The following is a 14557-nucleotide window of genomic DNA, read 5'->3' as shown; positions in this document are numbered from 1 at the left end:
CCCAGGGGGATAGCTTGAGGCTCTGTCTCAAAAAAAAAAAAAAAAAAAAGGAAGAATAAAAAAGAAAGCTTAATCTCACAGAAATGTGAAAACAACCATTGGCTTAAGAAATCTGTACCGGGGACACCAACATAATGTTTTATCTACTATGTAAAATGCATCTTAAATAGCAATTATCATAACAAGAACTGCAGACTCGGGGCCATAAGGCTTGTCCCCAGAAGAGAATTTTCCATATGGTACAGAACACTGTGTGTTTGTTCTGAGATTTTCCTACACTTTGGTCCTGGTGTTGACTCCAATAGCTGTGACTTTAAGGAGATGGTTTCAGTATTGACTAGGACTATTGAAGTGGCTACTGCACAGAAAGTTATTGGGCTACTCAATTTTTTTCTTTCTTTTCCTTTTTGTAAACTGGTAATTGGTCTGATTCTAGTAGCTTAAATATGTAGTTTTAGCATTTGGGGACTTGGGCAAACCTACAGGGGCTTCTTTAAAATTTATCAGCCAGAAGGCGCAAATGTACTGCTTTCCTTATCCTAACAAGCTTGGAGAGGGAGGGAGAGTGCACTAGCATGAAGGGCCAGGGGTTCTTGGTGACAGACGTAAATTCCCTATTTCAATGACTTTGTGAGTTTTAGAAGGTGGATCTTTGCTTTCTGTCTTATGTAACTTTCTATACTGATTCTTTGTGGGTTCGATTTAAAATGCCCTTCCTGCCTCTCGTACTCCTCATTTCCTCCAGGAAAATTTCCTTTCAATCAGGAAAATGTTACTTTAGAAAATGACATTGCTAATGATGTCTGATCAAGTGAATCAGGAAGAAGGGTTAAAATCTAATCTTTCCCCCCTTCAACCTGGACGGGGTATTTTGTATCTCATTTTAGGGCAGACATACACATGCTGCTTTTTTGCATTTTCAACTATATCTAAATAGATCAGCCTTTAAATAGAACTCTTTAAAAACATCCCTTTTCATCCCAGGTTCAATACCAAAGCCAAAACTCTTTACCCTTTCTTCTAACGATCCAACCTCTCTAACTTTCTAAATACTCTCTGGTAGTCTTTGGTGCAGGAACCATGGTGTCCAGTGACCTATTTAGTCTGAGGTGAAGAGGGCAGCTGGCAGGGAGTGCCTCAAGCCTCATTTTGTTCTCAGCGCCATAGCAGCTGAGTTTGCCAGTGTTCCCAATTTTTAGTACGTTAATCACATAGACCCTCACTCTTAGTGGAGGGAGAAAAATACCACTGTAGAAAGAAAGAATCAAATTTCTACAACTGAAATACAAAGTCCCTTAATTGCGGTCATGATGTGCTCCAAATATGTTTTGTTTTCCAAACATGTTACCTTTATTTCAGCAAATCCAATTGGTCCCCAAATTTCCCATCCATATGTAAGAAGTAAAATTTAGTTCTTACTAAATTTACTACAGAACTAAAATTTAGCTCCAACACGGAGCTTATATCTAATGCAAAACTGTTCTTATGAGACCAGCAGGTGGGAATTTCTGATCACCGATAACTTAAGTAGAAATGATCACAGAGTTTTGGAAATTAATAGCAAAAGTCTAAAATTAATGTGTAGTATGACTCTCCCATCAAAAACCTTTTTTCCTGAGTTTCTAATAATTAGCAAATCTAATTTAAGTATTTCTACCCTGCTAAGCATATATAAGAAGTGATTTATATTACCCAGTTCTTTTTCTGTCCCTGAGGTTTTCTGGCTCTAGAGATGATAAATATAGCAGAATCGTCAAAACACAATATCCTGGGAAATGTGCAGACCGAGTTACAATGAACCGTGGATAGTCATAGGAGATACCAAAGAAATGCCTTTCCAGCCCCGTGATACAGGAAAACTTTTAATATAGGTTCCTGTGAAACAAGAAGGAATGAGTTATTTCCATTGCTCCTTAAAGATTTCCTTCCGATATCTGAAAGTTCTTTATTTTCACTATTCACCTCTATGGAGTTTGTTTTATACCTCATAAAACCATTATTGAATAGAGAAAGTGAAACAGGTCAAGCCCTTTGCAGCAAGACTCTCCCGGAGCCAGCCGCACATACAAAGCCTCCTGTTGGCTTTTGCCAACGTCAATGCACTTTGCTTTGAGAACCCTAAAAAGCCTTTGGGATTAAACTGCAGGCCTGGACCTTATTACTGTGACCTCCGTAGTTATCTGTCCCTATTGTTACAGGCAACGAAAGCTTGGAAGAAAACTACGTGCAGGACAGCAAGATGGGGTTCGTCATCAACGCCATCTACGCCATGGCTCACGGGCTACAGAACATGCACCACGCGCTCTGCCCGGGCCACGTGGGCCTGTGCGACGCCATGAAGCCCATTGACGGCAGCAAGCTGCTCGACTTCCTCATCAAGTCCTCCTTCATCGGTGTGTCTGGGGAGGAGGTGTGGTTTGACGAGAAGGGGGACGCTCCTGGAAGGTAAAGCCGTCTTTCTGGTACTGAATCCAAATAATGTACGAGCCTCCACTAGCCAGAGACAGGGCACCTGTGGTTTCATTTGGTTTAATGCTTTCTGGGTGTTAGGGTAGAAGCAATTTTATAGCTAAAAACACATAATACCAGATGGAAATTACCAAGACCATACCACTTAAAAAAAATAATAGAATATTTCTTGGTAAACATGCATGCCTACCCAGCAACCAATTACCAAGACCATACCACTTAAAAAAAATGATAAAATATTTCTTGGTAAGCGCGCATGCCTACCTAGCAACCATGCAGCTCTTTTGTCAGAATGCCAGGGACCTCCCTGCGGGTCCAGGAAACTAAAGAGCTCACACCTGACCATGCAACAACCCAGCGCTCTGGGTACCAGCCTGTATCTTTCTGATTGGCTGCAATGCTACTCTAGTGTTACACTGCCTTGAAGAACTTAATACGTGAAGATAATCAAGCCTGCACATGGGCCCCTATTTCTTAGGCTAACTTATGTTTTTGCCAACCAGTTTCTTAGAACAAGAAAAGGAAGGACTTTCTTTTTAGAATTGAGTCCCCGTGGCTTTCAAACCAAAAAAAGAAGCAAAGGAAAATTAAACCTATGTGTGTGTGTGTGACTGTGTGTCTGTGTATGTGTATATACATATATATATTTTATATACATATATTAAATATATATATATATATAAAATCTTCCCTAAGTCATTTGATATTTATATTACATGTAGTCTGCTCCACAGTGTTTTGGTAACACTGGTTAGCTAACACGTAATTGGCACATGGAGATGGTGTCAGAGTCTAGAGCAGTTGTGCTCATGCATATACATTTTCCTTGGAAAGAGATAATCAGAACAGGAGGGGAGGAATGAAGATCTGCAGCAGGAAATAAAAGGGCCCCCTGCATGGCTGATGCACAGTCTGCCCACAGTCCCGCAGGCCCTGTTATATTTCGGTCCATACTTTTTCAGAGTTAGAGCTTTTAGGAAAGCATATGCTGTGTTAAAATGGAACTTCAAATCATTTAATCCTCACACTGAATGGATGCCATTATCTTTTTTTACAGATAACAAACTGAGTGTCAGAGAAATTAGGAAACTTACCTAATGTCACATAGACAGCAGCAGTGGAGACAGTGTGGTCTGACTCTGAGACTCAAAGTGCTTACATCACACTTTTCTTAACAGCTGATCCTGAGATGACACACAATGGCTGGAAACTTTTTTAATGTCGTTTCAGCAGTAGTCCAAGGGACTATTTCAGCATCAATAATTCTCCATGTGTCTCTTCTATTTATGTGAACTTGAAGTTCTCCATTGAGGGAGTATCTTGTGAGGGCTAAATGAGTTCTCCCTGTCAAAATCCAACAGCCTTAGGAAAAGAAATGGTATGTCATTGTCAACAATTAAGATGATGAATTCATCCAATGCTTTCTAAGTTGCCAGTAGGTGGGAGCACATTTTGATTGGAATGTGAGCAGAATGGATAAATGATCCAGCACCTGAGCATATGGAAACCTTTGAGGAAACAGTCCCAGGAGCAACAAGTGGGTCTGAGATTTATAATCTTGGCACCCATTCCTCTAAACCCACTGTTGTAATCCTGTGTTCCACTGGAAATTAGGCTCAGTACAGGGTCAGATTTGGAATGTGAACCTTTCTTCATGCTTCCAAAAGGTTAACATACACAGTGTGCTTCACACAGTTTACAAATTCAACTTTTTTCCTCTTCTCTCTCTAAGTTGTCCCAATTGTAGGTTCACACCATTAGCTTGTTTCTTTTCCATCTTTAATTAAACTTCAGATCATGAGCTTTCTCTGGGTCTTTTCTCAGGATCATTACTTCCTGCTTGAAATCGGTCAACTTAATCTATGTTCAGTCCCGGTTTGAACCATCTCTTTTTGCTTCTACTTCCTATCATGTCATCATTTGTGCTTCTGGTCCCTCCTGTAATTATTTCAGTTGATCATCATGCAACATAAACTGGCTGCAATGAGAGGATGCTGTAAGATGTAATGTATAGCGTGAAGATCTGCCAAATCAGGGCCAACTTGCCTGGAAGGGACACTGGGGTCAAGAGTACAGTGCAGTGTTCAGGAGCACACACAGTGAAGGGGAGGTCTCCTTTTAGTAAGTCAGTATTTTTCCCAGGGTATCTTTTAGTATTTTTCTTCCACCTTTTTGGATTTTAAAAAAATGTGTTTTCATAGCCAAATATTGTGAATTTTTCTGTTTCTAAATGCTAATGAAGTGTGAACTGATTTCCCTTATGGAAGAGCAAATAACATAGCTGAAATAGCAGCCTTAGGAAATGATTTAAAGGAAAAGATATTCTAAGACAAGCATTGCAGAAAAGGCTTCATTGAAAGCCTCTGTCATGATGTGATACGGAGTAAAATGCAAAAATTAATGAGAATGAAAAAGGAAATTTACTCACACCAAACATTCACAGCAGGTTCTATAGCTGTAATGAATTTAAATGGAAAGATATTGGAGGTGCAGGTTAACATCATTGATCAACAAGATGAGTGTGAGCTATCCGCCCACCGCCAGTACCCATGTGGCTATTCCTTAGAGCTGCTCTGAAGACGTTCTGGTGCATCTCAGCAATAAAAGAGATAATAACTCTCTATTAGCCAAAAGTCAGAACAGCAAAGAGATGAACAATTGCTCCAGGTGTGCCCTGCTCTCTTCTCTCTCTAGGTGAATTCAGCTCATCTGGCAGGGGAGAATTTCCTTTGCTCGCTCAGAGTCCGCTTTAGCTTTAGGTGGTAGATGTTTGTAGAAATTGCTAGAATCTGGATGTGAAGAAGCCACCAGCTACTCTGTGGGTGACGGATGCATTTGCACATTAACAACAGGCAGAAAAGCCAATCAGTGGATGCTCATTGTCTAGTTAATGAATGAAGCTAGATACAGCCAATCGGTTTCAGACACCAACTTCAATTGGTGTAGCTTTCTGGAAGGCTGCGCTGAGAAGGACTGTGCATATGAGTCAGATTTAAAGAGGCGGGGGCATAGGGGAGCAGAGGGATGGACAGGCAGGGGCACGGGCAGACCAGGGGAAGGAAGAGAGCTGAAGAAGAAGAATGTGCGTTTGTTCACTGCCATCTATGTCCTCGGGTCAAGCATAAAGAGCAAGAAGCCATGACTCACATTCCAGCCAGGGGGCAAGGACTGTATGTAGGTGTTCCACAAAAGAATCTCACTTTGCAGAGCCAGTGAGGGGGAGCTGGACTTATGGTTTTGGGAAACTTTCAGTTAGTCATAGTTTACTTGAAGTGAATAGTGATATGGAAAGAAGATGTAAGAATACCCAAAAGTTTCCAACTGAGATATAAATGGCTAGGCCAACACATAGATATTTTCCATTTCTCTTATTGTAATGAAATAATCAGAGTATTTTAGGGCATTCATAGTAATACCAACGTGAATGATATCACGATGTTGCCTTACACATTGCCTTAGTTCATTTGGGTTGTTAAAATATCACAAACTGTTTGGTTTAGAAACATTAGAAATTTTTTGTTCATGGTCCTGGGGGCTGGGAAGTCCAAGACCAAAATGCCAGCGGGTCTGCTGATGGCTGTTTTCTAGCTCATAGATGTTCCTTGTAATCGTGTCTTCACGTGGTGGAAGGCACAAGAGCACTTTCTTGGGGTGCTTTTATATGGGTACCAATCTCATCCATGTTATGTATATATATATGTACATATATATGTGTGTGTGTGCAGACAGATGCTGTACAACATATCTTTGATATACTGTAAATACATAGTATTCTATTAGAAGTATTCTAAATGAAGATTTTGCCATTGTGTCACATTCCAACATTTGAAATTACTGAAATAACAAACACCAATTATTTGGTTTCAAAAATACTTGCCCTAATCAGGGAAGAGATTAGTTTAAATGTCAACATTCACAATGTTAAGTCTCCAACATCCTTACTAATTAAAGATGCCTTCCTCAGACTTCTTGCTCTATTAGCACCTTAGAAAGGCTCCAGACTTGATAAAACTTATTCATTTTAATCCAGTGGGAAAAAAATGGCAACTGAATGCAAAAAAGAAATATAGATTAAAGTAATCAAATAAGTTAATGTTTTCATCAATTGTGTCTTGTATGAAGAATAACTTAGTGAATAATAACTTCAAGAAAATGATCAACTTAGCACATATAGAATTACATTTTTTGGAGCATAAACAGAGAGAAAAGTACAAAAATAATATATTCTTTAGCCTCTTTAGATACACCAAGATGAAGAATGGAATAGACATTCTGGAAAGTCATAGGAAGTGTAGAAATAAACTGAAATGTTGGCAGTAGCTAGTGTCAGGAAGTGGGACAATTCTAACTTGTATCTCCCTATTCTCCGTTATTGCCTTTTTACCTGTTTTCTTTGTTGTCTGCATTTTGTCTACATCCTTGTAAGACATGGTATTTTCTTTGTAGGTATGACATCATGAATCTGCAGTACACAGACGCTAATCGCTATGATTACGTACATGTTGGCACCTGGCATGAAGGAGTGCTGAACATCGATGATTACAAAATCCAGATGAACCGGAGCGGGATGGTCCGGTCTGTGTGCAGTGAGCCTTGCTTGAAGGGACAAATTAAGGTAAGCCCCCAGAGCATTCTTGGTGGTGTCTGTGAGGAGGTCTACCACCTGGGCATTAGTAAGGAAAAGCACAGACATTGTTTAAAACAAGATTATCCAGAAAGGATGTGCCAGGCTTAGAGTTTTTGCTTGTGTGTTTAACTAAAATTTAAAAGACAGATTAGTAAGCAAACTATTAGAATATTTGAATAGCAGTGATGGATGGGATCTTAAGGCAGTATGGGGATGAATAATCAAATTAAAACTTGAAACAGAAGTGAATGTGGAAACCAAAACTGATAATACTGCTTAGTCACAGTTCTAGCTATTGTTAAAGAAACCGAAAGCTGAGCAATGCTAAATGAGCATGTAACCAAAATACCAGAAGTTGAAATGAGGTAACGTAGACGCTCTCATTATCCTTTCCCTTTTCTCCACCAAGTCCTTTGATTCTCCTGAAACTGGTATTTTTTTCTATCCCAGAGAGTATTTTTCTAATTATTTTCAGTAGCATAATATTAAGGGGAGTGGTGAGGAGGGGTATGTGAGAAACCATGACATTCCTATATATATAAAACCAGAGTAAACAGGCATCATATATTAAGGCCTCGGCTGGGTGTCCTGGAGAGAATTTTCATCGGAAAAGTCAAGGAAGCAACACTCTCTGTGTCCCACACTATTTAAAACCAAACTAGATGATGCACTCGGAAATGGAGCACTGAGGAGTGATTGTGAGCTGGCAGGGGTGCAGATTAGATGACCTAATAGGTCTTTCCCATCTCTAATTTTCTGTGATTCATCTTGGGGAACAGACAGGCTGTCACGTAAATGTCACGCAGCACAGCTGGAAATGGAGGAGGTGGTGTGTGAGGCCCTGGCCCCCACTGTGCTGCTGCTGCTGTGACACTCTCTGCACAGGGACCACAGAGCCACCCACGCAGGGGAGATGCCCTGAGTAGTGCACAAGAATGTACTCGCAGAGTACCTAAGTTGGGTATGGAGGCTAAGAAAACCCTTATCTCCACTGAGTAAAGAAGCTGGGAGCTTTGGAATCTGCTGCACCTTTTACAGCTCAGAAGATCTGTCTTGGGGGACTCAAACTCTTCTGTAACTCCAACCACTTGAGGGGAGGGGAGAAACAAACTTCAGAGATGAATTGCCTTAGTTTTAAACATCATATGCCTTCTCTGCAGAATATTCAAAATTTCTGATAACTGTTGGGACAACCAGCCAATCAGAATGGACTATGCCCCGAAAGGGTGCTGCAGGCCTCCTGCGTGGCCATGGCAAATCCCCACGTTGTTGGATTGCAGGGAGATTTGGCCCAGATGTCGTACGTGGCTGGGGTAGTGTGTGGCACTCAGGAGACACAGGGACTCTGACTTCTCCCAGTGAGTGCACAGCATTACAGTGGGGTAAGAATACAACCACGCCAGTACATTTGAGCTCTCTGACAGCCCAGCTTCTCGCTCAGAATCCACTTCCGATTCCTGTCCGGGTGGAATACTTCCACACGAGGCTGACTGGTGTTATGGACTATGTCCTCTGAAAGCCAGACGCCCCAAACTTCCCCTTGCCTGCCGTCATGAGATGCCAGACCAGTACATTATGGTTGCAACATCTTTTCTGGATGTTGGGGAACTGCAGGACATCTGTAGAGTGAATCTCACTGCGGGGAGAACACGGAAGCCGGGCTCATGTCCTTCGCCCAGAGGACATCACGTATTTGACTGAGGCCTCCTTTCCAGGGTGTGGATGTGCATTGAATGGGCTGTGTAGACAAGCACTGGGAAACAGTTTGTGGACCTGCAAAGATTGGTTTTGCAGAGTCTGAGGGGGAAAAAAAAGGCTGGCAGAAATAAAGAAACTATTCCAACTTTGCCCTGGAAGTAAGAACAATGTAACCTAAATATTATACCCTCATATTAATTTGAATAAAGTTTAAAAAAAGAAAATATTCCAAGGATTCCCTACACTGCAGCTCCCTTTTACAAACCCTCCTATTACTCAACTGCTGGCAGGCCGAGAATGGTGCTCACATCCTGTTTGTGTTCTTCTTTGCACACTCAGAAGAGAGGCTTTGTTCTCTCCAGTTCAGAGGCAAGGTTGTCTGCGTGTATCTCTCTACCTAGACACCGCAGTTATTTCCAGGATCATGTTCAGGCTACGCCCTTGCAGGCTTATCAAAGGCAATCCCAGACATCACTGAGGAGCCGCCATAGAGCACTCAGGGTAAATGCAAAGCTCTTGGGGGCCAATTTTAGAAATGTTGTGTACCCTGCAGGAGAAAAATAGACCGGTTCTCAACAGGTCTATTCTCGGTGAGGGGGGATGTTTGTTTGTTTCCCTCAGCACCATGGGAGGTATTGAAACAAATGAAATTTGAATCCCATTTCCCAAATAATAGCAAGAATAGTGTGCACACTCTGAGATCACTAATTTGCCACCTACCAGGCCCAGGATGCATAGAGCCAGATCTCAGTGGCCACTGCAAAGAAGGGAGACAGAGAGGCAGCTTGCCCGGGGATTGGAGCGCATGAGCTTGTATCAACTGAGAGATACACCTTTTTTTTTAAAATGTCAAATGCCATTTACATTGCTAAAATAATTTTTGATATCTTTTCTTTTAGCCCATAAGAGTTTCTAATGATAGTTTCCTTTGGAATAGTTAAAAGTCTGATTTTCTTGTTGTTGGTTTTTAGAGATACAAGTATGCCTTAAAATATCCTACAGAGACAGAGAATGGCTTCAGTCTTACCACAAACAGTGATAAATAAGGTAGTATTTTTTATTGTTATATGTTACACTAGGGTCTAGTCAGGAGAACAAGAGCCCATGCCAGGTGGCTCCATAGGGGAAACTTAATAGAAGAAACTGGTTATACAAGTGAGAAGGGGCACCGAGGCAACAGAAAGATGAGCAAAATCAACCATCAGGTTCCACTTCAGGGCCAGAGGGGCCACAGCAGAGCTCGGCAGCTGGCCGGGAGACCCCTGAAGTGGGGAGGACTTCTCTCTTCTCCTTCTCTTCTGTTTCTTATTAGTTTGCTCTATTTTGCCAGACTTGACCAAAAGTCAGTAGGCGAGAGATGCTGGGAAATGGAGCTCACACATCCTGTGTGTCCATGCATCTCATCACTAAGCAGGGTCCTGCTCAGTAACGTGGCACCTCAGGGTGCTGGTCACAGCAGTGTGTAGAACTCTGTAGTAGCTCGTGGCCCAGGGCCCAAGAGGGTCTGAGACAACTCAGGAAAAGCGGACCATGTTGTACAAGCCAACAAGAGCCTCACGTGTGCATGGGTTTCACGCTCAGAACCTGCTGGCATGTTCTTTGTTGTGGTGAAGGACAGGAAAGGAGTGAGAAGGGGTGGGAGGTGACAGAAGGGAAAGGAAGGAAGGAAGGAAGAGGAGGAGGGAACAGAGACCAGGGACTGACATTTATTAACCGTGCCCTCATGCAAGGACTGCAGAAGCTTCACAGACAGCATTGTAATCACTCTTTGAAACAGCCCTTTTAAAATAGGTATTATCATCCCCCATTTTAAAAAACGAGGGATCTGAGACCCAGAGGGAATGAATCCCTTGCCCCCAAGCTCTCTCAGCTAGAAAGTGCCAACGCTGGGCTTGGAGCCAACCCAAAGCTGTTATCGTCCCACGGACACATGTTGTTCAACTATCTTTCATTTCATGAACTGGCGCATTTCCTACAAATGCAAATTTCAACGTCTAAGATTTATTTTTTTCAGTAGTTCACAACACAGTCATAAATAGTGATCGATGTTAAACTCTGGGGGAATAGAATCTAGAATGAAAGAAACAATATTTACAAAGAGGTTCCGCGAGTCTATGAGAGAAACCAGGGGAAGAGTCCTGCAGCTTGCGGCCTTCTGTCATTTCTTTTTCCTTCTCTCTCCTCTCCCTTATCACTTCTGTTTCGTTCTCCTCTAAGTTAGTCTTTGGATTCTTTTCACCAATACGAGGGCTTGAGCTCGGGAGGTTGGGGTAGGAGAGTGACGATGATCCTCACCCAGCCAATCAAACAGAATTCTGGAGGAATTAGATGACTATGGCATGTATCATGAATATTTCCTCATTTACACGTTTGATTGTCATGTAGAAACAAATGGTATCTTATACAAGCACAACCAAACCCTGCCACACTCACACATTGTAGAGTCACTGTGTAACAAGACATGGACTGTGGCTTCCAGAGTTGGTGCCTAAAGTGGTCAGGTGATATAACTTCCTGTGAACGTAGACTGATTTCATTTTGCTGTTATTGTTCTTGGAATTTTCTATCAGAAAACAGAAAGTTTAGTTTCAAAAGGCATTAGGAGTGTGGGCCCTGAAGATACTTAACTTAAGCCTGTAGAGAGCCCTTTTCTCAACTTTCACCTCTTGTACCACTCTGATTTTCGTATGGTTGAACAGAAGCCAAAGAACAGACTTGCTGAGTATCAAAGTTAATGGGACATGATCATTCTCATTATGATCTAAGATATCCTCAGAGATGAAAAGAAGCTAAGAAAAGTGCAATAGGAGCCATTTATATTCTCCTGTAACTGGAACTTTAAGTGTGCATGGATTTGTGCTACGGACGTTAATACAAAATGCTACTGGCTTTTCCCGTTGGTAGGAATATCTACTTGAGAGAAGTTGCCAATGAAGAGTACTTATGATTTCTACTACTATCCTTTTTAAAAAAAAATTGCAAATGCTAATAGTCATTTGCACATTGACCCTATCACTTTTCAACGTAAGTCATTGATTAAAAAGTAGCCAGTTGTTTTAGATCTTCAAGGGCTGCAGAGATTAGGGTTAAGTTTTTAGATTCCAGAGCATTTGTGATCTTTAGATCCAGAACAAATCTAAGATCATCCTTGTAAAGTGAGCTGCTGAATAATCCTTTCCTTACATTTAACATCATTTTGCTCTTTATTTGTGCATTTTCTTGTTTCTTAAAGTCCTCTATGTGTTTATATTTGCATACTTAGCTCAGTTACAAAATTATTCTATAACAGATGCTGTCTGTATGGAAGATTGGACACTCAATCTTGACCAAAATTGTAGACAAATCAGTACCACCCTACCTTTCCTAACATGATAATGAGAAAATGGATGTGATAAGGATAAAGTTGGTGCTATGGAATATATGTATATATGTGCATGTGCATTATGTGTGTACCTATAAATCTGGGTGTACAGAATATACTTCTCCCATTGGCTACCAATTCTTCCTGTTGCTTTATATAAAAATAGCCACAGGAAGTGGATGTATCTTGAGTTCATGCTAGTGTTGTGCCTGGAATTGTGCCTGGATTGTGCCAATCCCCCCAGAGTTAGTCTAAGACACACTCCGATGCAAAGATCAAGAGGCGAACTTTATTCAAGCCTGGGCCTGGTCTCCCCTGGTGAGCACACCAAGGAAGAGCCCTGAGCCTGGGGTGTGGAGGGTTTTTATGGGGTACAGAAAGCAAGAAAAGGGGGGGTATCTGGGGGGTCTACTTGGTGTGGCTTGATTGGTTTAGGGGTTGCTAAGGCCTTGAGCAGCTCACAGGTGGCTTGAGCAACAGCTGTGCAACCAGGGGTGGAGGAGGCAGCAGGATGCAGTTTTGTGGGTTGCCAGCGGAGGGTGTGATGGAGGGAGGTGGAGGGGCAGGGAACACAGCTTATGCAGTAAACAATGAAATGGCGGCGCCACAAGATGGCATGGGTTAGGGCCTCTCACTAGCCAGTGGTAAAGTTAAAAAGAAAATGTGGGCACATTATAATGTTTCTGCTCCAGGTTATAACACATTTGTCAGTATCACAATTTAATGTCCTTAGGGAGAAAAACAACTTCAATAACATGATAAAATGTGAATCTTGTATTCTGTTCGATCAACTAGAAAAATTTTGAAAAGCATTATCATTCCATTGATTTGGCAATGATGGAAACGTTGCATTATGTTTCAAAATATATGAAATAACCAAAGATATGCTATAAAACATTTCCTGCTAAGACCTACGATCAGATGCGGTAGAGCCAGTGATTGGAGGGCTGAGGAAAGGAGAGACTCTCAAAGCGCAGGGAAAACGTTGCTGGGATTAGACTCCCATGCTTCCCCTCCCACCCTTCCTCCTCTCACAGGAGTCGAGTAGCTCCTCTGATGATTTTCTTCTGAGTGACACTGTGGATCATGCTGGACTCGCTGCTGTATCCTCAACTTCTCCATATGCAATTGCACCACGTCCAGAGTTCAAAGTGTGTCACTCCGTGGCTGTGTTTCTTTATATCCTGGCTATTTTTATTTTAGACAAGGCCATAGAATTTAGAAATAGTTTCAATCTCCTTCAGTGCCTGTGCTTCAAAATTTCTTGGGTATATTTGCTTCCCTCCCTGACAGCATGAGGAGGAATTTTGTTGTGAGTTTGATGGCCAGAGAATTATTTTAGAAGAAATCAATCTCGAACAAATTCTCCTGCTATGGAAACAGTCATCATTTTCTGATTACTTCTTGGTTTGCTCTGGCACATCAGGACCTTGGCCCTACAATTTGACACATCCATCCCTACCTGGCTGTAGCTTTAGGAGATTGTTTTTTTTCTTTTTAGCTGCCTCATTTCTATTAAACTGTGGGTTATCTTTGAACACATCATTCATATATGTAATGAATATTTTTATTCTTTTTCAACTACCTCCTTATTTTCTAACAATCTTGACCTAGTTAACAAAGAATTCCCTTCTTTATTCTCATTTTCAAACATAGAAGAAAGTGTTAAAGAATAGTACAATAATCACCTAAGCCCATTCAAAAATTCTGTCTTTTACACGTTTTCTCTCTTCTCTCCCTCTGTCCTTCCCTCCCTTTCTCTCACTCTCTCTGCTCTTTCTCTTTCTCATTCTCTTCCTTCTTCTCTCTCCTTCATACCCTTTTGATGAACCAGTTGAAAGTAAAGTACAAATGTTATGAAAGTTCATACCTTAATAGCTCAGCTTACCTCTAATAAGAATAAAGACAATTCTCACATAATCATAAAACCAGCTAAGAAAGTTAATAGCAACGTTATCCACCATGAGTATCCCAGCCATCTCAGCTTTCTCTTTATGTAAATCAAAACAAACTAACCATTTAAGTTGTTTACAGTTAATGTTACCATTTTGGCAACCAATGAAACAGTGCTTGGTTCCTGCGTTATGTAACATTTCCTTAGTTCTGCTGCAGGATGGCAGGTTCCGAATATAAATTACTCTCAAGCGTATCAAAAAATTCAGCATCTGAGAAGCCTGTAATTACATAGTGATAATGTCATCTGCCCCTGCTACTAAAAATATTAGCTAAAATTTTGAAAAAAAAATTGAGACAAAATATTGTCTTTGGTATCTTACTGTGCATGTGAAAAAATAAATGAAATTACTATGGTACCTCTGAATGAGGAGGAAACTTTGCAAGAACTGCTCATAGCAACAAATTCTACTGAAGTATTATTAATTTATCCACAACCACTCTGAGTC

General features: G+C 41.2%; 1 protein-coding gene across 4 annotated transcripts in view; it reads left to right on the top strand.

The window, feature by feature from the left end:
- The window catches only part of GRM1 (glutamate metabotropic receptor 1), a 345481-nt gene that overhangs the window by 276622 nt on the left and 54302 nt on the right, over window positions 1–14557 (top strand). For all 4 annotated transcript variants that reach the window (XM_003790265.2, XM_012805442.2, XM_012805440.1 and 1 more), the window contains 2 exons: window positions 2199–2445; window positions 6916–7084. In XM_003790265.2, coding sequence (XP_003790313.1) covers window positions 2199–2445; window positions 6916–7084 — 416 coding nt within the window. The remainder of the gene's footprint in view (window positions 1–2198; window positions 2446–6915; window positions 7085–14557) is intronic.

The sequence above is a fragment of the Otolemur garnettii genome, unplaced genomic scaffold (assembly GCF_000181295.1).
Source record: "Otolemur garnettii isolate 467f Iridium unplaced genomic scaffold, OtoGar3 scaffold00042, whole genome shotgun sequence".
NCBI lineage: Eukaryota > Metazoa > Chordata > Mammalia > Primates > Galagidae > Otolemur > Otolemur garnettii.
This window is presented reverse-complemented; position numbering and strand designations above follow the sequence as displayed.